At 43.5% G+C, this 23,014-nt stretch overlaps 2 protein-coding genes across 3 annotated transcripts; both read right to left on the bottom strand.

Annotated features, from left to right (window-relative positions):
- Positions 1–9,215: 9,215 nt before the first annotated feature.
- LOC127142666 (uncharacterized) lies at positions 9,216–13,699 on the bottom strand. The gene is made up of 5 exons (XM_051071936.1): positions 13,121–13,699; positions 11,734–12,070; positions 11,171–11,250; positions 10,176–11,074; positions 9,216–10,063 (listed from the first exon to the last, which is right to left on the bottom strand). The coding sequence occupies exons 4-5, from the start codon at positions 10,929–10,931 to the stop codon at positions 9,806–9,808; spliced, it is 1,014 nt and encodes a 337-aa protein (XP_050927893.1). The 5' UTR covers positions 10,932–11,074; positions 11,171–11,250; positions 11,734–12,070; positions 13,121–13,699; the 3' UTR covers positions 9,216–9,805.
- Positions 13,700–15,065: 1,366 nt separating this feature from the next.
- On the bottom strand, positions 15,066–23,014 carry LOC108896882 (protein SOGA3). 2 transcript variants are annotated; one of them, XM_051071935.1, is made up of 9 exons: positions 21,202–23,014; positions 20,314–20,538; positions 19,954–20,112; positions 19,596–19,664; positions 18,824–19,093; positions 18,364–18,747; positions 17,281–17,943; positions 16,805–16,933; positions 15,066–15,865 (listed from the first exon to the last, which is right to left on the bottom strand). In XM_051071935.1, exons 1-9 carry the CDS (start codon positions 21,988–21,990, stop codon positions 15,785–15,787), a joined length of 2,769 nt encoding a protein of 922 aa, XP_050927892.1. In that variant the 5' UTR covers positions 21,991–23,014; the 3' UTR covers positions 15,066–15,784. The 2 variants fall into 2 exon arrangements, with proteins under 2 accessions (XP_050927892.1, XP_018551682.1); XM_018696166.2 differs by lacking the exon at positions 15,066–15,865 and having other exon boundaries at positions 16,839–17,152; positions 21,202–23,013.

Raw genomic sequence — 23,014 nt, 5'->3', positions numbered from 1 at the left:
AATAATGTCTTTTTTTCAGTGTGATCAAGGCTGATGTTGATTAAAAAAAAATCTATATATATATATAACTCAGTAAAAGTGGAAAATAATATATGCAGTATTTTTATGGCAGTTTTAGGATGTGGTCCTTTGAGGGACCTCAGTGGAAGTTTTTTAAAGGGATGTACAAAGGTTAGGAGTCCACAGGATGTCGCTGTTGCACAAATTAAGTGGCCAGTTTACTCACCTGTTGTTTGAGACCTTTCAGCCAGCTACAGAGAGGTTGGGCAGTTAGGAAAGCCTGTCAAACAGAGACTGAGAATGCAAGTCAGAACAAACAGGTTGTTATGGTTCTAACATTTAGATGTGTTATTGTGTACAGGGTGTAAAACAGTAAATCTTGTACTCTTCTGTTCATTTAAAGGAATAGTTATTACTGAAGTTAGATGCGTAGATTGGCAAGAAACTGTCCCAATATTTATTGCATGCCTTCGACCTTTTATCTTAAGTCTGTTGATGCTGCTGGAACTGTGAATTTCCCGTGCGGATTAATAAAGTATCTATCCATCTATCATATAGAATTGTGATCAGAATACTGAAATCTCATATTTGAGTGACAGCAAATAAAAGTAAAAAGAGACAATGGTGGTTTTGAGACTTAATAGGAAATAACTGAATGTTTGAAGCCTGAGCTAAACTGTACACACTGCGTTTTACAAAATTTCCTACAAATTTACAAGCTTTTTTTTATTTTTTTTTTTTTTTGCATACTGCTGTGTGGGGCTGTGACTACTTGCTGCACAGTTACTGATGCTGATTGAAGTATAAGCTTCTGAATGTATGGATTTGTGTGATGATGAGATGTTAATCAAAAACAAGACCACTGCCACCAGTGCAGCTGAGCTGCAGCATTTGCCAGCTCAAGAAAACCACAGGCTCAGTGTGTGCAATCTGAATGTGACTTGAATTAGAAACAAGGTTTAATGAGACAGACTCTGGCCTGTGTCTTTTCAGAGCTGCCACAGAACTGTGTACACTGTAACTTCAATAATGAGACTGTCCACATACTGAGCATGTGAATTAAGTTTCTTTATGTTTAAACTTCTTCTATGGGATTCCCAGAGAACTTTGTGTTCAAAGATATGATGTGATGTGCTTATTAGTGTTAAATCCTACTCAGCATTTTGAGTTTATGAGCACAGAATAGACAGATGCAAAATAAACCAACTCTTCAGCTGAACCAATGGCTCAAAGTAAAATCTAAAATATCCAGCCACTATACACAGGAAATATAGACTAGCCTGTAAATAAATAAATGGGCAGAGTGAAAGGAAGAGGGTCAGGCTTTAACAGACTAAATTACATATTATGTATTGTTTGTTTGGACTAAAGTGTAATTGTATATAGTGTAGTTTAAATAGTAAAATGACAACAGTAAAATGCTGCTTCCACATGAATGCATCAGTATTAACCATCTAATATCATTTATAATCAGTCACAGAGGACTTTGATACTTCATGGTACATTTTACTGAATAATGCTTTTACTTGAGTGTGATTTTGAAAGCAGCAGTTCTGTAGTGCAGTACTTCTACTTCACAAAGTATTTTTATACTGTTGTACTTTTCTTTAAGTAAGGGATCTGAGTTCATCCACCTCTGGTTATGAGTGGGGATACTGGTCTGTGTTTACTTATAACTTACTTATACACTGTGTTTGTGTGTGTGTGTGTGTGTGTGTGTGTGTTTGTGTGGATTATAGATTTTTTTTACCCTCAACCCTTACCCTTTTGTGCAGCAGTCAGAAAATTCATACGCGACAATAAGTGTGATCCTTTTCAATTCTATGTATGCAGATACATCAATAATATGTTTTATATATGTAGGGCATGGCTTTAGCTGGCATGCTATGAGACCCTGACAGATTTATATGTCATGGAAACAGAGACTGTATTTAGATCAAACATGTATGGAGCAGCGTTTGGTACAGGACATATAGAGCCATGAGACATGTGCCAGTGTGAAGGACAACACCAGAGGAAGAACTGATACTGTCGGGTGGATGATGTTGACAAAGGAATAATGACATTGTGTCTGAGTTAAAAGTGGAGAGACTGACTGTGTGTTTGTGTGCATTATGAGAGCTCATGACTACTTGTGGTCTGTGAATCCACTATATGATAGGGCCAGACATAGTTTCACATCAGGCAGACAGACAGACAGGCATACAACGCTTCTATATGTTTTCATCTGCACTTCAGCTCCCTCACACTGTTCATGCTATCATATCCTGGTCAAATGGCTTCTGTAGCCTAACTCTTCACACTACAGAAAATACCCAAGCTGTCTCCAATCCCTCCAAAAATAGTCTTGTCCTACTCACGCCTCTCGCCACCCCGAGGCCCACAGTAGAGCATTGTTGTTGTGTGGATTATTTATGACCTTGTTTTTGTTGAGTAAGGTCGACTGGTGGCGTCCTGTTGTGTTCTTGTGTTGTTCTTATAAAACTGCTGTTTTGAAATTGCAAACCTAAATTTCTAATGTTATATCATTGCACTGCAGCTGTGCATGTTGTGTTTACACATTTATGTACAGTATGTTAGCAGTATTTCCAACCATAATGCTGAGATTCACAGACAGGGTATCTCATACAGGAGCCAGGAATGACCTCACTTCTACTGTAACCATCATCGAGCTAACACCATTAGAGCATATCAAGTGACACGCCTCACTAAGCCTGGTGCTACTGAACCATTTATAACAGTGATGCGTCACGTCATTACTATGATGACCTCTAAAATCATAAAGTTTATATTGTGGGTGTCCTCCATTTCTAAATACAGCACCACATGATGGTACAGTCCGTTTCATTTGTGCTATCTAATGATGACTGTGATATGTAAGGTGTAGAAAATTACTACTATTACCATATGCAATTTTTTGTGTTTGATCATGTTGTGTCTATTTGAATAAATAGTTTGCTAAGAATGTATGCACGTTGTAATATTAAGGGTATGACAGGGACTATAAGAAGACATTGTCACAGTTATGCTAATGTAACTCTGTGCTGTTAACAGCAGGTAAGGTGGAATCATGAATTTATGCTTGGTGATGTGGAGACCACTAGATTCTAACATTTAGAGGTGCTGGTGGGCAGAGTTTTTAAACTTTTGACAGAGCCAGGCTGGATGTTTCCCCCCTTTTTCAGTCATTATGCTAAACTAAGCTAATCACCTGCTGACTCTTGCTTCATATTTAGCATACAAACACAAGAGTGGTATCTTCTCATTCAATTAACTAAGAAAGTTATCAACTGTATTTCCCAGTATGTCAAACTATTACTTTTTTTAGAGCATTAATAAGTGAGTAATAAATCTACATACAGTGGTTGGATACACACCGAAGTAACAACAAAATCAGATTGAGCTCTTTTGTTGTCAGGACCTCTGCAGGATTTTTTGGTCTCATTCCCTGGTCAGACAGAGAATTCAAGTAATGCAACACTTCCCCTCTTCTATAGACAACAGTCTGTCAATATCTGAATATGGCACCATCTTCTAAAAGTAAAGACCATGATTTGAGTACAAAGTAATTGCAATTGCGAGTCCTTTGACCACTTTAAAGATGTGATGAAAACCATGTCTTTCTTGAAGGTAGAATGTAGTGTAGATGTGTGATGGACTTCATTCATGATAAGTGAGCTTCAGTAATTCCAATAACATTATCACGCTTATTGTCACCTTGGATCAACATAATAAACACAATGAAGGATCTTTAGTCAGTCACATCACCACCAGATATTTCAGAATACTTGTCGGCCACCTGCTCCTACAGAGTTTCTACGTATTAGAAAGGTGAGATGAGACAGTGGAATCATCTCTCATAGCTCAGGATCTCATTTCCAGCCTGTCAGTCCCTCCTGTGGAGGCAAGACACTCAAGAAACATCTGTGTGTGTTGTTTCCCCTGCCTGCCACAGTGAAAGCAATCCAGTGACTCCAGCTTCAATTAACCTTTTGTATCTTGCCCGCATCATTCTTGTCAGAGTCTAACAGAGCATAAAATACAGATCGATGTGTGTCTGTGATTCTTTGGCCATCAGATACAAATGTGTGCGTGTGTGTGTGTCGTTGGGGGGGGGGGGGGGGGGTTGTTTAATATGGTCCATGGCTACTGTGAAGTGAAGTTTAGCATTTTAGCCACACTAGCAGCATGGTTCAGTGGATGGCAATGCTAATCAGTTTTCTGGTTCACCTCTTTAGTCCAGGCTGAGATATCTTGACAACCAATGGACAGCCATGCAATTAAGTACAGACATTCATAGCACCCAGAGGATGAATTGCTATAACTTCGGCAACTTTTTAATCTGGCGCCATCATCAAGTCAAAATTTCAATTTGTCCAATACTTTGGTTTGACATTTAGTCTCAGCTGTACTTTGTGATCAATGCTAATTAGCAAATGTTAGCATTCTAACATACTAAACTAAGATAGTAAGCATAGTAAACATTGTCTGCTAAACTTCTGCATGTTAGTATAGTCGTAGTGAACATGTAAGCATGCTGATGTTAACACTGTACCCTCACAGAACTGCTAGCATGACTCTAGACTCTTTTAGCCGTGTTGTTGAATACATTTTATTCCTCTGAGCTGTGTGCGTGGGCCACAGGCCAAACGGTTGGCCATGTAGTTGCTCCCAGCTGACCACTCCACTGAATCCGAATTAAAATTGGTCATTCGTCACACGATAAATAGACCACTATAGTCACCTCTGCCGGGCAACACCAGCTAATCCCACGAGAGCACCCCTCTCTTGTTTTGAAAGGTGAGCCTCTTGGGTTGTCTTTCAAAGGGGAGATATTTGGGCCCCATTCTATTTTAATGGAGAGGTCTGAAATTCTCAAGAACCCTTTAGGGTGCTTCTGGCTGTCCTTGATGGTCCCGATGTCTTGTACCGCTACACTCATCATCCGGCATTTGAGATGGCTGTTTCAATGGACAAACGCAGACACACTGACAGTTTGGACAGGTGGACGAAGATAGAGCGAACTGGATCGTGACACTATCTCCAGTCCAACAGATGGGACGTTTTGTACTTTGTAGATAAAGTGGGTGAAAAGTGGAAGTGTAGAGTGGTGGGATTTTAAACTACACCTATGGTCTAACAGGGTTGACCCCTGAATTCATAATTTAAGCCGTCAACACTCCCAGGAGATGAAAAACAGCTTAGAAGTTCATGTTGTGCATGTTACTGATATAGGTGTTTAAGAGGAGTAGGCTCAGCAACTACTGAAAATATGTGAATTAGACAGGAGGCTTACTTTCTTGAATCTTATCTAATATCTTATATATTTTAAGTAATAACTTATTATTTAATAACTTAAATCTGTGAGATAAAAAGACAGCACTCAATTGTGGTAGTGTCTGAGATACTTTAAATTGTTCTTTGTCTGCATGAAAGCTGTGTATTACGCCTCTAAAAGTACTTTCAACCCCAAAAGATTATGACAAGGTTGCAAAACAGGTGTCCATCTTCCCAGCTTGTTTATGAAACCATGCTCTCACATGTTTTGTGCAGGTGGATGCCAACAGGGGGACATCCTTTTAAAGAAGAAGAAAAATGCAAACACTGTAGAACTTGAACGTACCCTAAAAAGCATGTTGTTTGAGACGTGCAAACGTCTTTGGTCTGTTAAGTTTTAACAAGAGAAAACATACTATATAACTCACAGAGAAGGACTGGAGAACCCTGTAAAACAGCTGTAAAACAGTTCAGTTTCAGGTCGTCTGGTCCCCTTTATGTCTAACCTCTTGAACAGGGTGGTCCTGTCACTCTTCTATTCACATTTTTGTGAGACACGCACACATACACTCTCATACAAGTAGCTGTTAACCATCTATTTTGAGTCTGTCGCAGTAGCAACTGACACATGCTGAGGATTTCAGTGCGGACTCCCAAGCCCAGCTCCAATGAATGAGAGGCTCGTCAGGGCAGAGATGCAGCACAGGGGCAGAGGGCACAGGGCAAGGGGACAGGTGTGTGTGGGCGAGAAGAGGCAGGAACAAGTGTGAGATTCACACGTGCCTCAGACAGCAAAGAAGACATTATGTCAGCCACCAGAGGCTCATTCAGACTGATGTCAAACTCATAATCATGCATGTATAGAGGATACAGTATATTCAGCTCATCTACATGAATAGAGGCTTTGAAGTCTCCCTAGCAACTGGGGCAGACAGTCTGTCTCTGTGAATTTTAAATTGACAGAATTAAATGAAACCAGCTTTGGCCTGTGTCCAAATACAATGATATTGTACATGAGAAGAAGTTCTTGTATTTAACATTGATAAGTTAATACTTGTGTCTCATGCGTATTTATCTTGATGTTCCATCAGAAGTTAAGAATTGCTATAACGATGAAGAACGGTCGTGTTTGTAATGACTTATTTTGTAATGTTACCTTGAGATAACAAGTTGATTATTTCATTATTTTATATTTCTCATGGTAATGGGTTCATTTTTTTGTTATCCCAGGAAAACAACTGGATATTTTCTTGAATATAATTCTCAAATTTTATTATTTCAAATTAGATATTTTTATCGTGTCAGCAGTGGTCTTAATGCAGTCTAGATTTGAAAACATTAAAGTCAGGATATTCTAACTGATGTAGCAGATCAGATCAGTCAGATCACATCAGAGAAGAATTAACCAAATTTTATGATAAAGTAATGGTTTGAAATTATGTAAATGGCTGCTGATTTTGAACATTTTATTGACAATTTTACAACAAATTTCTGTTAAATGAATATGCCTGTTAGCTTAAGTCAACCATGACTGCTTGAATTTTACAGTTTTTTCTTTTTTTGGTTACAGCATTCTAATTTGTCACTGTAGGGAGAGCAACCTCAACTAACAACCTCAACAAAGACTCTCTTCCATTAAGTGCCCCATAAATGCTGTGTTCATGTCATGATGTTTAAATGGTAATTACAAGCAGTCAAGTGAGAAAATCCATCCACATGGACGTGTACTTGGACTTGTAATTTGGAGTTGGAGAAATTAGGACTTTGGTGACAATTTAGCATAATATTATATTATACTGGGTCCGGTAAAATAAAGATCAATACTTTTTTTGTCTTAACAGAGTGGAAGTTTAGGTTTAAACATGTTGAACATCTCTCTTATTGGTTCAGGTCTTTGCTGACTTCATGGGAAAGACTTGCATGTGGGTATGTCGGGACCAGTCCCAGGCTGGCAGCTCGTTTTGATGCACATACATACACATACACACTTATGCGCACGCTATAGTAACTCACTCAAAAGGGCAGATCAGCACCCTTACCATGATCAAAGCAATGAGAGCAGATGCTGCTCGATGTCATAAATAAGGCTACAGTGGTATGTGCACATGGTGGTACATCTTCTTGGAGAATGTGTATAAGTCCATGTATATTTATGGCATAAGAATTAATTAAAGCACCGGCGCACAAAAACATGTCATATAAGTTGTGTAACTCAGTAGAAACACTCCTAGAAGTCTTCCGTGCTGTGATGCAAAGCTATTTTTTGATGGGTGTTACCTCCTCCGGGGTCGGAGTGGGTGTGATAACTTGGCCTGCTGACGTCAGGGGAGCCATGGCTACAGTTCAGCTGTCTGTTCCTGTGTTCTCTTTCTTTCTCTCTCTGTCATCTGTCTGTCCCTGCTCTCATGAATAGCCTGTCCAGAGAAGAACATGCTGTGCCAAGCTCTGCCACACAGTGTCTGTCTGCTGGGAGTGTCCTCAGTTGAGTTGGGAAGCAGGGAAGCAGGGAAAAGGGAAGTAGAGACTGAGGGCAGAGACACGTCAAAGAATGTATCTCTTTTTTATACTTTCATACTGTGGATCCGCTGTGGAACAGTTAGATCGAACAGCTTGCCAAGAATTAGTAGGGGGCCTGATGAGGACAGAGGAGTGATGGCCAACAGGACGCCTTGTTAAAATACCCTCATGCACCCAAGGAGGTGCCAACCTGTAAGATTGGCTCTCTTTTACACACACAGAGTAGAAAGAGGAGACAAGAAGAGAGAGAAAAAGGTTATAACAGGGTAACAAATAGAGGAAAAGAAATCAAGAATAAAAAAATAATCACACAAAAAATAAAAAGTAGAAACTGACTAATGGATAGAGGTGATGGGAGATGAAAGGTCTATCCTAGGGGGAGCAAATTATATCCCTAATTTGAAAACTTTCATTTGATATTACGTATTTGTTACTTGATTAAAAGGCAGAAATAGCTATGAACAAAATAAAAGAAACAGAGTTAGAGAGACAGAGAGAGGAATCAAGGCCCCACCCCCCCATCCCCAAACTTTATTTATACCCCCCAAAGACAGCGGGCTAAGATTTCTGGCACCAAAACACACGTCACGCTTGCTATTTCTGTCTGAGGTGCAACATAGCACCGAGAGGTTGGGTGACAGGGCTGAAGCATCATGGGGCCAAGGGACTTCCGTACACTCACCCAGCCTTTACATGCCATTTCACACTTAATCTACCTCTTGCCAGGAGAGAGAGAGAGAGTGTGTGTGTGTGTGTGTATGCATGTGTGAGTTTGTGCACTGAAAATTGTTACTTGGTGAGAAAACTGCGAGCTGCGTACGTCGGTATAACTGAAATTTTAATCTTCGTGCATGTGTGTGAAATTGAGAGTGCGTGAGTGTGTGTGTTTCCTCACTCTCCACGCAGAAGGAGGTGTCAGGGGAAGCCGGGGGTTATTGGTGCAGTCTGATGAGGCGAGAAACACAGAGCATGGGAAAGTGATACCTTTCCGTGCACAATCACAGTGTCTGTGCTGCACACTGGATATCCTGGTAACGATGCTCCTGAACTGACACTGTGCAGTGTTAATGTGCTTCACAGCATATTGAGTGTGACGAATGTTTTTAAAAATATAATTACGTCTACATAAGTCAAATTCAGTATCACATATGAGCCTCGAAAACCACTGCGTTTAAAGGACAATGCAGATTGCCACATATTTTATCACGCAGTCCCTCAGGTATGTTTGAACAAGCTGATGTGTTGAAGTCAGAGGACAGTTAGCTCATTTGCAACGGCAACTAACACTACTTGAGCAGAGCGCTGCTGGTATCAGATATCCTTAGGTATGACATGCAATAAATCATCAACACCCTGAAATATGAGTCGTCATTAATGGTTACAAGACAATGCAATGCTGCGATGGAGAGAGAGACAGAGTCTTTATGTCAAAGCACTGTTATATTTATTACCAAGGGAAAAAAAATACATTGAAGGCATATCATAGTCATTTGTCACAGCTGTTATCTGAACATCTTAAATATATTACTTTGACAATATGATACAGTAAAACACACTGTTGTTGACAGTTAGCAGGTTGCTGCTGGGGGCACAGTTGCAACTTAATCCACTCCCACTGGTGGCCAGGTTGAATTTGATTCAACATGGCAACTGTGAGAATTAAACACATGAGCATGCACCCTCAAACTAGGGCTGCATGCTAAATCTCTTTATACAGAGAACACCTGATATTCAATACAAAAAAAGGGAGGAAAGTGGATAAAGGGAGGGGACGTTGATGGCAACGGTTGACCACAGAAGAAGCAAAAAGCCACAGCAATACTGAACAGAACGTTGTGGGTGTGTTTTATCTTGAAACATGGCACCAAGATGAAATGAAGCACTTCTCAGCAACTCTCTTAAAGCACTTTACCAAAACAGTCTTTACTATTTACACAGAGAGAAGGTGTTGGGATGGGGAACCACAGGAGGGATTTCCCCATGGAGGGGATCAAGCTTTATTGAAACGGTATCACATAATGACAGTCTCAGTCTGAAGAGAGTAGGAGATGAGAGGCCGGTGCTTCAGAGACGGACTTGGGGTTCTGGTCAGGGGGCTCGGGGGACGAGCGAGTGGGCTCGGGGGACGGTACATTGGGCCCGATGGGGCAGTGATCCTGGCAGTCGGGGTGCGGCTGGCCCACCTGGACGGGGGTCGCTGGTTGGCTGGCCGCGCGGGACGAGAGAAGCTCCTCTTAGGTTTTACTGGGGACAACTCGGATGGGTTTACCTGGACAGAAACAAAACAGTATTTATGTGCTTTGTTAATCGCTTTTGTAACATTTAGAAATGAAGCTCCTGATGTCGGACTTATTCACATGATGAGGCAGAAATGAACCTACCTGCTGTGGCTCTTGTCTGTAAGCTGTGTGTCCTGTTCTGGGACTGGAGCTGTATTCGTGTTGGATGTCCAGCATGTCCAGCAGCTCAATAAGTCCTTCATCCCTCACTCCGCCACAACCTGGCAACTCCTGGCCCGCTAACCCACCCCTCTGAGTCCTCTGAGCTCCAGAGGCAGCACTTGACACCCTGTAGTCCATTTTGGGCTCCACATGTTGGGGCGACGGCTTCCTTCCTCCGTCTCTGTCTGCCCCACTGTTCGTCCTGGGTCTAATCTTGGGGCTCCCCGCCACCTGTGATCTCCTCTGGGACTGCTGGGGACTGGGCTGAGACCCCTTTGAAGCGCTGTAGCCTCCCCACTGATCCTTGTGGTTCTGTCTACCAGAGTCTGATACAAACCCCCATTCTTGGCTGGGATCTATCTCTGCTGTCAGCACGTAAGAATCTGCCTGACATTTCTGGGTAGGCACACGCACGGGCGCCCTGCCGGCGACTGCAGCGGCTCCCAGAGCTCTGCGCTGACAGCCAGGGGTGGGGCACTTTGGCTCCGGAGCCGGTCCCTGGTGGGTCACCACCCCTGACTCGGTGAGCGTTTTGCCCTCATTTTCCTGCAGCATGGCTCCAAACTTCCTGAGAATGGAGGGGACTGCTGCACTTTCTATCTCCCAGGACGCCCGGACTGAAGGACTTCCTGTCCAGAGCAGGAGATTCAGCAGTTGTAACTGGGAGCTGGGAGCGTGTTTGTACAGCAGGAGCATCCCTTTGTCCAAGAGGGGGTTTGGCCCCCGTATTTTCCTTGTTGGGGGAACTCTCTCTGCGGGGAGAGCTCTTCATGTGAGACACTCGGTTCTTCCTGTTTTCAATATCCTCAAAACTGCCCAGAAACTGCTCTTGACCAAGCCTGGTTGAACATAAACATTAAAACAAAATCAGAAACACACAAAATACACTTGATGTGTCAATTTAAAAAAATATTCATGAATGTAGCTCAGGCTACCTGTCATTTCCAGACCTTCTTCCAATCTCATCCTGGTATGCAGGGACGTCCTGACTCACCTTGATTGTGTCACTGAAGTGCTATGAGAGACATGAAAAATATTCATTAAGAAAGTCCATATCAACCACTGCGTACTATATTTGCCAGGTTTAAATTACAGTATGCTACTTCAGGATCACTGACAAGGTTCCCTTTACTGTATCTTACCAAAACTGAACCTCAAGTGACCCTTGATCATTGCTCAATATAGCACAGCTAAAACTATTCTCATCTACTGTACTTTAATGCTGCCAGTGCACACAGCGTTCCATGTGGACCAAGAAATCAGTTAAGAAAGTCTTGGGTGGGAGTTGGGTGAAAGTATGTGAAACTAACTCCTATCTGGTAACCCGTCTGTGTAAGCAGACTTGAAGGAACCAGCTTACTGTAATCAATATGTTCCTGACTGAACCCCAGCTTTGACTCATATCAAGTCCGCCTATCTGGTTTCCTCAGATGTGCAAATGCAGACAGAATGAGGCATCGGGCAGGGAAATGATAAGAAATGCTTTTCCTCTACTCACCACATGGCGATCTCCATTGTTCTTCCGGCTCATTTGTTTCCCCTGTCCCAAGTAATCCTGCAATAAGTCTCCGATCTCTGAGACGCCATTGCTGTGGCAGTAGCCGTAGCCGTTCTGATGACTCACGGGGTAGCTGTACCCGTTGGGGTTGTAGTTACAGCCATTGCTATAGTGATGTGGCACAGTTATAGCTCTGGGGTGATTCTTGCTGTGATGGCCCGGCACGAAGAGGCCATTGCTGCGGTGCCCCAGGCCACACTCCAACTCAGCTGCCATTTTTCTGGTTGTCGGTAACGATATCGTTTGCTCCTCTGCGGGCCTGAACTTCATTGTACAACTGGAAAATGAAAAGGGAGGAAAACATTAGCAGCTGATTTACTGTTAATTGGGTGTATTATTCCTTATTAGCTGTGCTTCTTCATTTGTGTATTGTACAGAACTATATGCAAAATACAGCTCAACAACAGGACCTGTGTTTACACAGCAAACAAGTCTTAAAATTATCACAAAACTGTTGCACAACCCAACCTATATTTATGATCAGCACATGCTATTCCACTTTGCACATGCATCTGTTTCCCATCGCAACTTTTAATACTTCCTTTAGTATCCGCTTTCAGACTGTGCATGTGTGTGTGTGTGTGTGTGTGTGTGTGTGTGTGTGTGTGTGTGTGTGTGTGTGTGTGTGTGAGCGAGAGAGAAACTGCATGTGCGCGTCTGCGTGATCAGCATGTCTGTCAGCACATCACAGTTTAATTAGCTTGTTAACATTTGTCTGTATCATGGCTCCAACAAGGGCACGAGGTTGAGTCAGTCCGTGTGCTGCCAGCAGTTTATTATGGAGCTCGGGCACACACGTGCACATGTAGCACACACACACACGCGTTACACCAATTAACGTACACAATACACTCTAGGGACTACAGAAGCACTTCATTACCTGGGAACAAAATCATTAGCATGTTGACACACAACCACACCACATGTGAGACAAAACAGTGTTATGTTTGAGGATCACTGTTAAACCAAACTCTTCAATAAATTTTGGTGATTTCATGCAGCTGAGTTTCTTTATCTTTTTGTTAAAGACCTGAGTAATTTTGTTCTACAGTTGAAGATGGAGGACATAATTGACCATGAACACAGGCAACTGAATTTTAGCTCTATATTTCTACATCAGCAGGTGTGGTACTGTAAAGTAGAGCTCAATAGAGGATAAAGAAAAATGTCTGATTTATAACACTGACTGTGGTGTATCAGAAATGAGCTTAAACACTGGCTTATTCCTCAAAACCTATTTTCAACTGTCCACTATTCCAAAATAAGTCTACACTGCTAGTGTGTTTAATGCGTCATCATCCCGATACAATCATGTTTTAATCTTTACCTCTTCGATTTTCCTCTGGATGTCCTGCAGCTGGTCCTCCCACTCCTGCATCTCTGAGTCAAAGTTGTCCATCAGCTCTGGCCTCTCTTGCCCCCAGCCCCGGCCACTGTGCTCCAGCCCACGCTCCAGATCAATGGCTGCCATGACGCAGGCTGGTCAATACCCAGAGCCCCCTTTTAAATGGCAATTTCCCCTGTCTCCTGTTTCACCGTCCTGTCACCGAGGTCACTGTAGGGTTAGCAGCAAGGGGTGGAAGGATCGATGATCCTGGAAACACTATAGAGACAAATTTGTGGAAGAGAGATAAAAAGGGTTGTTAATGGTCAGCATACTTTTTAAAATGTGAATTGGAGCAAGTCAAACCCCTTTTTTTATCCCTTTGAATTTTGAGCTTTTCACTTGTCTCAACTGCTTAAATGACTTGTTATGTCGGACACCTTCTGGACACTCTCTGCCCTAACAAAGGTCAGATATTTACGGCCGTCTCCTTTTCACATTCTCATCCAAAATTCGCAGGCATGTAAGCCTACCTAGGCAGCACGTGTGGACAAGAGTGTTACATGACAGCATTGAAAAGTATTTAGACTCTTGGTCACTTTAACCTCCAGCCTGCCTCTGCGCGCCCCGCGACACGGGAAGAAAAAAATGTAAAGCATGCACACGGGTGGCCATTTTCTTGGAACCTGACCGAGTGGTGCATGGATGGCGTCAGTTGGGTAAGCCTGAGGGCACGGCGCTGTAGCCACATCTAGCACCAGTTTACCACTAAAATTTCCACCTGTCTCAGCTTTGTTTTGAGGACAAGCAGACTGATGACTGATGACTTACAATACAATATATTGACGATATGCTGGTATACATTTTAGATGCAGTGTCACTAACCTTTGCTGCACAAGGTTTAAAAGTCACAGCAATGACTTGCACTATGTTTGCTTTCTGTTTGGCGATTGACAACTACAAGAAAATGACATCTGTTTAAAATGCAGGGTTCAGCATCAAACTGTCTTCATCAGATGTCAGCATGGCTTTGTTGTTGTTATTGTTGTTGCCATCACTAAATATGAAAAGTATCCTGGTCGAAAGTGCCCGAATGTACCAGTCACTTCCCTCCCAACTGTGATGTAAGACCGGAGATATTAATAATCTTGTAACTATGCATAGTAACCTGGCTGTGTTGCCTGTGTGCATGGGACAGGGATAGAAAAGGTGAATGTATATCAGAGGCAAAGACAATAATTAAAAAATAAATAAATTAATTAATTAATAAAATCAACATATCCTAAACATGACAAATAAGTAAAAGAAAATAAAGGAAAACTAAATTAACTTAAACATGACAACAGTTGATTTAGGAAACTTCAGGTTTTCCCAGTCATGCTGTAGTAATTTAAGTCATATTTTGAGCCTGTATACAAATAATTTAAAATGAAATCCTCCCATGTGGCATCAAATAATTAAAGAAATTCATATTACAGCTGTCACTGACGCCTCAACAGCAAAGAGCTGCCCTTACCTTGCTATACAGACAAATATTCTTCTGCCCTCCAGTAAAAATCCTCAGCCTGGTCTAGTTCCTGCGCGCTGTGCGCTCTGGCCTCTCCAACAGACTCGTATCCCCTCTAGTCGCCAGATCGTTAAGTCCCCTCTCTCCGGTGCTTCCCCTCTCGCCTTTTCCTCCGCCGTGTTACGTAAAACCGCCCGCAGTCTAGATTTAAAGGGCCCCCTTCTTCCACTAGTCACTTCCTCGCTTTGTCGAGGTTAAGTCCGGAGCGTTGGGCTAAAGGGTAAACAACTCCTGTTCCAGCCGGGGTACCCAACCTTTATACCGCTCCCCGGTGTTTACGTGGGCGCGCCATTGGAGCCGGGATCGAATATCATAATGTCAAATTTATTCCAGCATTTGAAGTCTCGACGGGGACAACTGTCGTCACCAGCATCCCGGCTATAATTACCGGGGCTCGCGGAGAGAGGGAAAGTGTTTACATAGCTATTTCAGCTGCTCCAATCTCTCAGCCAATAGGCTTCTCTGTTGCTACTCTGCTTTAGGATGCTTGGGCAGATTTTGTCTTGTGACCAAACTCTGCTGCAAATCATTTTTCCAGGGGGTGCCAAATAGGTGTGGGTGACACAGTGTGTAATAATGTGTCACAGTCAATAATATCTTTATTGAAGTTAGTCACGAAAAAGAGGCTGCCAGTGAATGCCTTGCATGTTTGGCAAAATATTCTGAGCCACTTTTTATTTTTCAGTCATTTGTGGTGACCTTCATGTGCTCTTAGCTTTTAATGTTTCACAGTATTTTATGGCATATATTGAAAAATGATACCAGGTTATACAATTGACACAGGCTCTGCATATTTTATGTTCCACGTGCTCAAAAGAGCAAAATGTGTGAAATCTCATACAATGTCTTGGAGTAACGTGAACCTGTGACTGTGTTCTTGACTCATCCTCCTGCAGTGATGTCTGAGGACAGTTGCTACTGTTTGTCTGCCACACCATCAATTACTAATGCCTTGCTCTAATCAGGGGTCCTGCTGGGAATTTCTGGGCCCCCTTTTCCCTGGACAAGATCTGACATTTGGCACTCCACACGATCACCAGGATTCCTTCCAGTTTGAAGCCCCTGGATCATCACCATCATTCCCCCACCTGTTGTGTTCCCTAATACGTGGCGATAAAAGCAAACTTTAGCCTTACTTTACCTTGAGGCAACGACAGCAGGATGGTACAGCAGGTGTCGTCCTGAAAAACAAACAGGGCAAGACGGCTGTCATAACCTTTTACAAGAGGAAATATATTTAGTAACAAGGTTAAAACAGGACATAAAGCAGCATAGAAAAGTGATTTATGTTTCCTCCCCTACAGTCTTGTGACCTTAAAGCTCAATAAACCCTATATGAAGCTCCATTTCTAAATTGCGTAGCTACATCTTTGTTCATTCTGTAGCCTTTCTTGCTATCATATTACTTTTTGCTGAATGTAGTTTTTAAATTGTGAAACCAATTGCATACGTGTGAGAGATTATACTGAACACAAAAACATAATTGCAATTTAAATGTCCACTGACTAGCCTTTCTTAGCTTTCAACCGCATCTCATGGTCCTCATGAGCAACAGAGGCTAGCTTACATCTACTTTCCTGTTGGCTTAAAGTAATAGTTTGACATTTGGGAAATACTTTGTGTCATATTCTTGCAGAGTTAAATGATAAGATTGATACTGCTTGTGCTTAATATGAAGCTAGAGACAGCAGCACCTAGCTAGCTAGTTTAGCATAAAGACTGGAGATAGGAGGAAACAGTCTTTATGATAAACTAAGCTAATCTGCTGCTGGCTAGCTTCACATTAACTGTACAGATATGAAAATTGTCAGTCTTATCCAGTTGTCAACAAGAAAGCGAATAAGTGCATTTCTCAAAATGTCAAACTATTACTTTAAGACTGACGTAAGCTAACATGGATGAGAGATCCTAAAATGCTCAGTGGACTCCATGGACCCTGGACTTGAATTAATTGCGATGATAGTAAAGCCCTGTTTTATTTGTTTTCATCCTACCACACCACTTTGCAAACATCAGATCTGTGACACAGGCAGAACAATGGAAACGTTTATAGATCTAGAGAAGAATCAACTACAGTGTAAACAAGCTTTTCTGAAGCACAGCTACACACTGCAACTCACCTTCTTGAGGGACTGCAGACAGTGATGTGTTGTGGGTAATATAGACTCCAGTGTTGAATCCAGCCACAGCTCCTTGAATGTGCGTGCAGCCGTGGAAAGTGCTGAGCTTTTCTCTGTGTTTTTGGTTACCTTGGCAACAAATGATGCGGGGAGGAAAGAAGATCAACAAGCCAAAAAAAAAAAAAAAAACACACACAAAAAACAACTGAGGGATGATGTAATCAAGGAAGGCGTACATCACAGAACAAAGAAAAGAGTAAAAAGAAAGACTAGTTTAAAGATGGTGGCGTAAGAGAGGGATGAGAATAACACGAGGATGAGGATGAGCAAAATGATGGGCTGGAACATCTGGGTGACAAACCATAACATGATGTGAAACAGGAGGTTGGATTAAGTGAGAAAAAGGAAGAAACAGTGTCAATATTAAATTGTATTGCCACCACAAAACTCATATACATTCTGAGTCTTCCTCTCACCGACAGTGGCTCCTCTGTCTCTCTGTCCTCCAGCACTGGCACTTCCAGTCTGTCTATAAAGGCCTGCAGCTCTTTTCTGAAGGCCTTCATCTGGGCGTTAATGCGATACAGCAGCTCATGTTCCCTGATCCTGCTCCCATCATCCTCTCCACCCTCCTCCCCTCCTCTCCCAAGCATCAGGTCGCCATTGGAAACGTAGACCCTCGCCTCTGAGATGATGGTGGCCGTGTCAGCGATGAGCCTGTCGATGGTCCGAACGAGCCTCTCCGCTTCCATGCGGATGTCAATCATTTGCTGCCTGTCACGCAGGCTGCATCGGCCACTGGGCAGGAAGCGGGCCAAGGCAGAGGAGGCGGCACCCTCGGGCCCGGTGGGGGTGTAGAGGCCCCTAGTGGGCGTCAGGCAATGGCTGCTGCCGTTATTGTTTCTGACCTCGTCTGAGTCACTTTCCCCGCCCACTGGGCCCTCACGTTTGCGGTGAGGTGGGAGGAGGCGAGAGGAGTTGGAGTCTTCGTCGCTTTCGCGTCGGCCACTCGTTGCACCGCCGGCATCACTCTCTGCATCACTGTCACGTGGGCTGGGCCGCAGGGAGAGATGGGAGGCCAGGTCATAACGCTGCATGTTGGAGAGGAGCACACGATTCTCGTACTGCAGCTGCATTACCTGAAGAAGGACAGAGAAATGCACAGTGATCAGACTTTTTTTAGCCGTGTTAGCTACATGGCAAAGTGTTTCTCGTGGTTGGCCGACTCACCACTTTGGATGGACTGTCATCAACTCAGCTATTCATGTTCCCCAGAGGGTTACTATTAATGTCTTTAGTTATCCCATGACTTTTCATCTAAAGCTAGCATGAGGTTTACATTTGAGGTTTTGAGTGAAATATCACAACAACCACCAGATGGAGTGCTACAAGATCTGGTTCACACATTCATATTCCCCACAGGGTGAACTGGTAGTAACTGGTTATCCTTTCAGCTTCAGATGTACTTTGCTTAGAGCAAAGTATTTTGTGCATCATTGCATCATACTCAAAAGAATATGACCAAGTAATTGTAAATAGAATCAATTGGCCTTCTATACCTTTCCACTTAGGTCGTTGATCTGTAGCCTCGCTGCCTTCAGCTCCTCCTGCAGAGCTTCCACCTTTGCTCCATCAATCCCCGCACCTCCTGCAACTCCTCCTCCTCCATGTCTGGCGCCTCCCTCGTGGGTTCCTGCTTTGAACCGTAGCTTGTTAAGCTCTGCCGTCACCCTCTTGTTCTGATCCTCAGCATCAGCGAGGTTCCTCCTTAGAAGCTCTGCCTCGTCCTCCACCAACTGCAGCTGCTGCCGGAGCTCCGTCAGATCGTCTCCCAGGCCCCGCCCTGCACCCGGCCCGCCCATCGCTCCGCACCCAGAGCTTCCAGCTCCTTCGCCTTCACCACGAAGGTCATCGAGCTCGGCCCTCAGGCCTCGGTTCTCAACCTGCGGGAAAGAGGGGAGATTGGCTTGAGAATCACATCATTCAAAACTCCCCCTGGGCAGCACTGTCTGATCTTACCTCCAACTCAACTATCTTCCTCCCCAGGATGTTGGCCTCTTCCTCCACCAGGCGGAGCCGCAGCTTCAGCTCTGACTCTCGGGTGGTGGGTGGCCCCCCTGCCTCTCCTTTAGGATGGGTGCTGTCCAGCTCTCCATAGAAGGAGCGGTATTTCTGCAGCTCCTGCTCTAGTCGGTCTTTCTCTTTGTCAATCTTGGCCGTCTTCTTTCTCATAAGCACGGCCTCCTCTTTGATGAATGCTAACTGGCACTTAAGGTCCTCATTGTCCTCCTAGAGCACAGAGAGTAAATACTAATGTGCATTTAAGTAGGAAAGGGTAAAAGTTAATCCTAAAGTTCAGATGGTTGCTTTCTGTAATAAGACATAAAGACGGAAGGACTTAAGATTAGACAGATGATTTTGTGCCAGTCTTTCTGAGCCAAAATTTTATCTGTCATTAGACCAAGAGGGCATTTGACGTCCATGACTTCTAAAGTAATCTCTGGAGCTCTGCAAACTCTCTGCTTTCATTTACATATACTTTTCTTCCAAATGACTGGAGCACATGCTTTGGCAAAATGTCGGACTTGAGTACATTACATAAAGGCGTCGGCAGGATCCATGTATTTCATCACATCTTACTCGTACACATCCATGATAAGACTTCATGAAGGAGGCATAGGCATAACTATATGTTTACTTTCTCCATTACTTTGGACAATCTGAGTGTTTATGCAAGAAAATTAAAAATAATGACAGAAAATTATTCTTTTAACTTGTGATGACATCTCACCTCAGTAAGAGTCTGTGCTGCTTTCTTGTCTGTCTTCTGGATGTCCTTGCTTCCTCTTCTCTTTTGAGACTTTTGAAGGATAGGAAAGTGAAAAATGACTGTTTAAATTCCTAGTGTTTTTTTTTTTAATAAGTGTGATTTGTGATGGTTTACAGCCTTAGTCTGTTGTTAGCAGACATCTACTGTATGTCATGTTACATTCTTTTCTCTAAAGCATTTACAGCTCAGACTAAAGTGCACTACACGTAAACAAAACAATTGCAGGCTATAAGATAGCTTAAGCAGCACATCAGATTCGATTGCCTTGTCCTCATTAATGGACGTGCTGTAGATGGCTGCAGGTAAAGTGTTTACTTACCTCTTTGGTTTTATCTAGTTCATTCTGCAGAGCTTGTTTGGTCACTTCCACCTCTATGAGTTTTTGTCTGAGTTTTTCATTCTCCTCCTCTGTCTTTGCACGCTTCTCCTCCACTTTTTCCAGCTCGTGGTGCAGCCTCACAGACACGTCCTTCGCCACCTGCAGAGATTATGGCGCGATTTAACTGAAAACTGCTCTTACAAAAGCAATGTTAGACAATGTGTGAATTTAACTTGAGAAGATATGTTCCCTACCTGAAACTTGAGCCTGTGAAAAGTTGTAAAAAATAATCCTAATGCCTTCAAAGTGCATCAAAACAGACACACAGCAGCTTCCCCCTCCCCCTCCCCCCCTCCACACCTTCAGGTCCTGTTCCAGACTCCTAAGCAGCTCCTCATCGATCTCTCCCGTCTGGGCGTAGCGCAGCCTCTTCCTCTCTGCCTTCCTCAGACGATACTGCAGGATCCGGCAGTTTTTATTGGCCCTCTCCAGCTCACGCCTCATCTCCTGCAGCTGACAAGTGTCCTCCTCGTAGAAAGTGTCCCTCATCTCGTCCATCTCGGTCCTCATCTCTTCGATCTCACACTGGTGGAAAACCACAGCAAAGATTACTGTATTAGAATTACAGTATTGGAAATATATAGTTTAGATTAAGGACAGCGGCGGATAATCTCTACTGTTTTTATCTTAAAATCTGACTTTTAACTCAACAGATGGCGTAATGGATGTTGTGGACATGAGTCAATATGCTCAGAACTCACACAAAAAATTGTATTTTAATCATTTCTGGATGTCAGCTCCAGAATTTATTCTACATATATTTCCTGCAGCTGCCAACGTGTCACATACATGCAATTTAAATCCCAGCAGCTGGCTCCATCAGTTCTGAACTCATTGATCACTGATCCCACCAGATCAATACCAGCACAATTAGTTATTTGTGCATAGCCAATGTGTTTTCAGTTAAAGGCCTTAGCTTTATATGCTCGGTGAAGACATGAGGGATGAACGGGCAAATCAACTGGTGTGTATTTGTATTTTTCAGTCAGTAATGACTCCTCAAAACACAAGATACAGTCCAGAATTGACGGTTTTATAGCTTTAAAAGATACAAACATAATGAGCAAAAGCAAATGTGCTACAATTCTTATGAGGTGACACACTGCATTTTTATCTATCATATTTTAAATACCTCCAAGCTGATGACACAGCACCAGCAACCTGCATAGAAATGAATATGTATCAAACCTTGAGATCTTCATTTTCCTCCAGCAGTCTCTCCATCTCGTCTTGAAAGGCCTGGTCCTGCTGTGTCACGGACCCCGCCTCTGTCGCCTCTGCAGCCGGCTCCATCTCTCCCCTCGCGGCCTCCTCTGCGCCCGCGTCGTCCACCGCCTTAGTTTGCATCCTCGCGCCGCTTCTCTTCAGCCTCTTCTGCAGATGGAAGTGGATCAGTTCAGCCTGCAAGCATCCTCCTCTCCACAAACCCAAACCGAGGCCCGCTCCTCCGCAGCCCACGGACCCGCCTCCTCTCTCCCTGTGGCTGCCCTGCTCTCCGGGTTTCTTCTCTTTCGTTTTCCCCGAAAAGGAAGACGACGAGGAGGAGGAGGAAGAGGAGACTCTACCGGACGACGAACGCTGGTTGGAGTCGCCTTTCAAGCAGGGTAAGCGCAAAGCGGAGCGACGGGCCGATGTTGACGAATCTGTCGGCTCTTCCCCGACAGCATCCGCCCTGTTTGGTCTGACTAGATCAGCTTCAGCACCATCAGCGTGAACAGCTGCCCCGTCGCGGCTCTCGGGCTCCCTCTCCCTTCCGTCGGCGGACCTCAGGCTCTCCTTCACCCCGGCGTTTCTGCTCCTTCCTGCGGCGAGAGGAGATCTGCACCTGCCCGGGTGTCTTGGAGCTCGCTTCGTTGCCCCTTCCTGGGCTCTTGCCGGCGAGGGAGCCCGGTGCTGCCTCCTCCTCCCTGCGTTATTGTCCGCTGATGATGTTGACGATGATGGAGGATCTGCAGCGCCGCCGGCGGCCGGCTTCATTCTCTGCTCCGTTAAAATGAACTCAAAACGTGTAGACTCAAGAAGAAAGAAAAAAAGTAGTCTGTGTAGAAGGTGCAGACGTTTTTAATCACACGGCTTGTGTTGATTTATATCATGCTCAGTCATTCAAATAGACAGAAAACTTCGATTTGGAGGAGGATGCTTTCGGCAGGTTAACCACTAGATGTCGCTTTTCTCCAAAAATTCCTCCAAGCGCCCATCTGCTCATCCTGACCCGTGGCCTAACTTCACAAGAGAACTGTAGGCCTACTTGTTTTGCCCATTACAATTAAAGATGTAGCCCACTGACTTACAACAGAATTATTTTCAAAAGTCCAGATAAATGCATTTTCACAGAGAGCTCCTCACAATAGTTGAATCCTTACCGCAGCACTATGATGAAGAGTCGCTGACACAGGGCACCACCAGGCACTGCAGGGGCACGGGCCATATGACGTGGGGATGTACGTCAAATCAGGAAGCAACTCCGTCCAACCCCCACAACCCCACACACCCTAACAATAAAGCACTGTGTTGAACTCAGGGATGGTACACAGTTTCTGAATACTATTTGTTCTGTAGAGTATCATTAACATTACAATGTTTTAGAGGTGATAATAACAGGCTGCTGTCTTTGTCCCTACAAATGTATTATATTGGTATATTCCCCTTGTGCTGTTGTAATCAGTTGAGACGATTATACAATATACCATCCACAAAAAAAGGCTGGTTACTGGAGCTTTTAGCCACAACTTGTGGTAGTATATAGACTTCAATTGGTGTGGTTGTCATGACAACAATGATGTGGCCGAAAGCTCAGGAAACATTTCCAAAGTTAAGAATGCATCTTTGAGATCGTGTTTTACAGTGTAAGTATAATAATTGAAACAACCCTAAAACCCTAACCCTAAGACTCTTTCATGGCCTTGTCTTGAACCTACATTTGCATATACACTTGAAAACATTATATGTGACTTACCTTTGTCTGTGGAGGCTTTAAGCCAATAATAAGTTTAATACATAA

Source organism: Lates calcarifer, linkage group LG7_1, assembly GCF_001640805.2.
Source record: "Lates calcarifer isolate ASB-BC8 linkage group LG7_1, TLL_Latcal_v3, whole genome shotgun sequence".
NCBI lineage: Eukaryota > Metazoa > Chordata > Actinopteri > Centropomidae > Lates > Lates calcarifer.
This window is presented reverse-complemented; position numbering and strand designations above follow the sequence as displayed.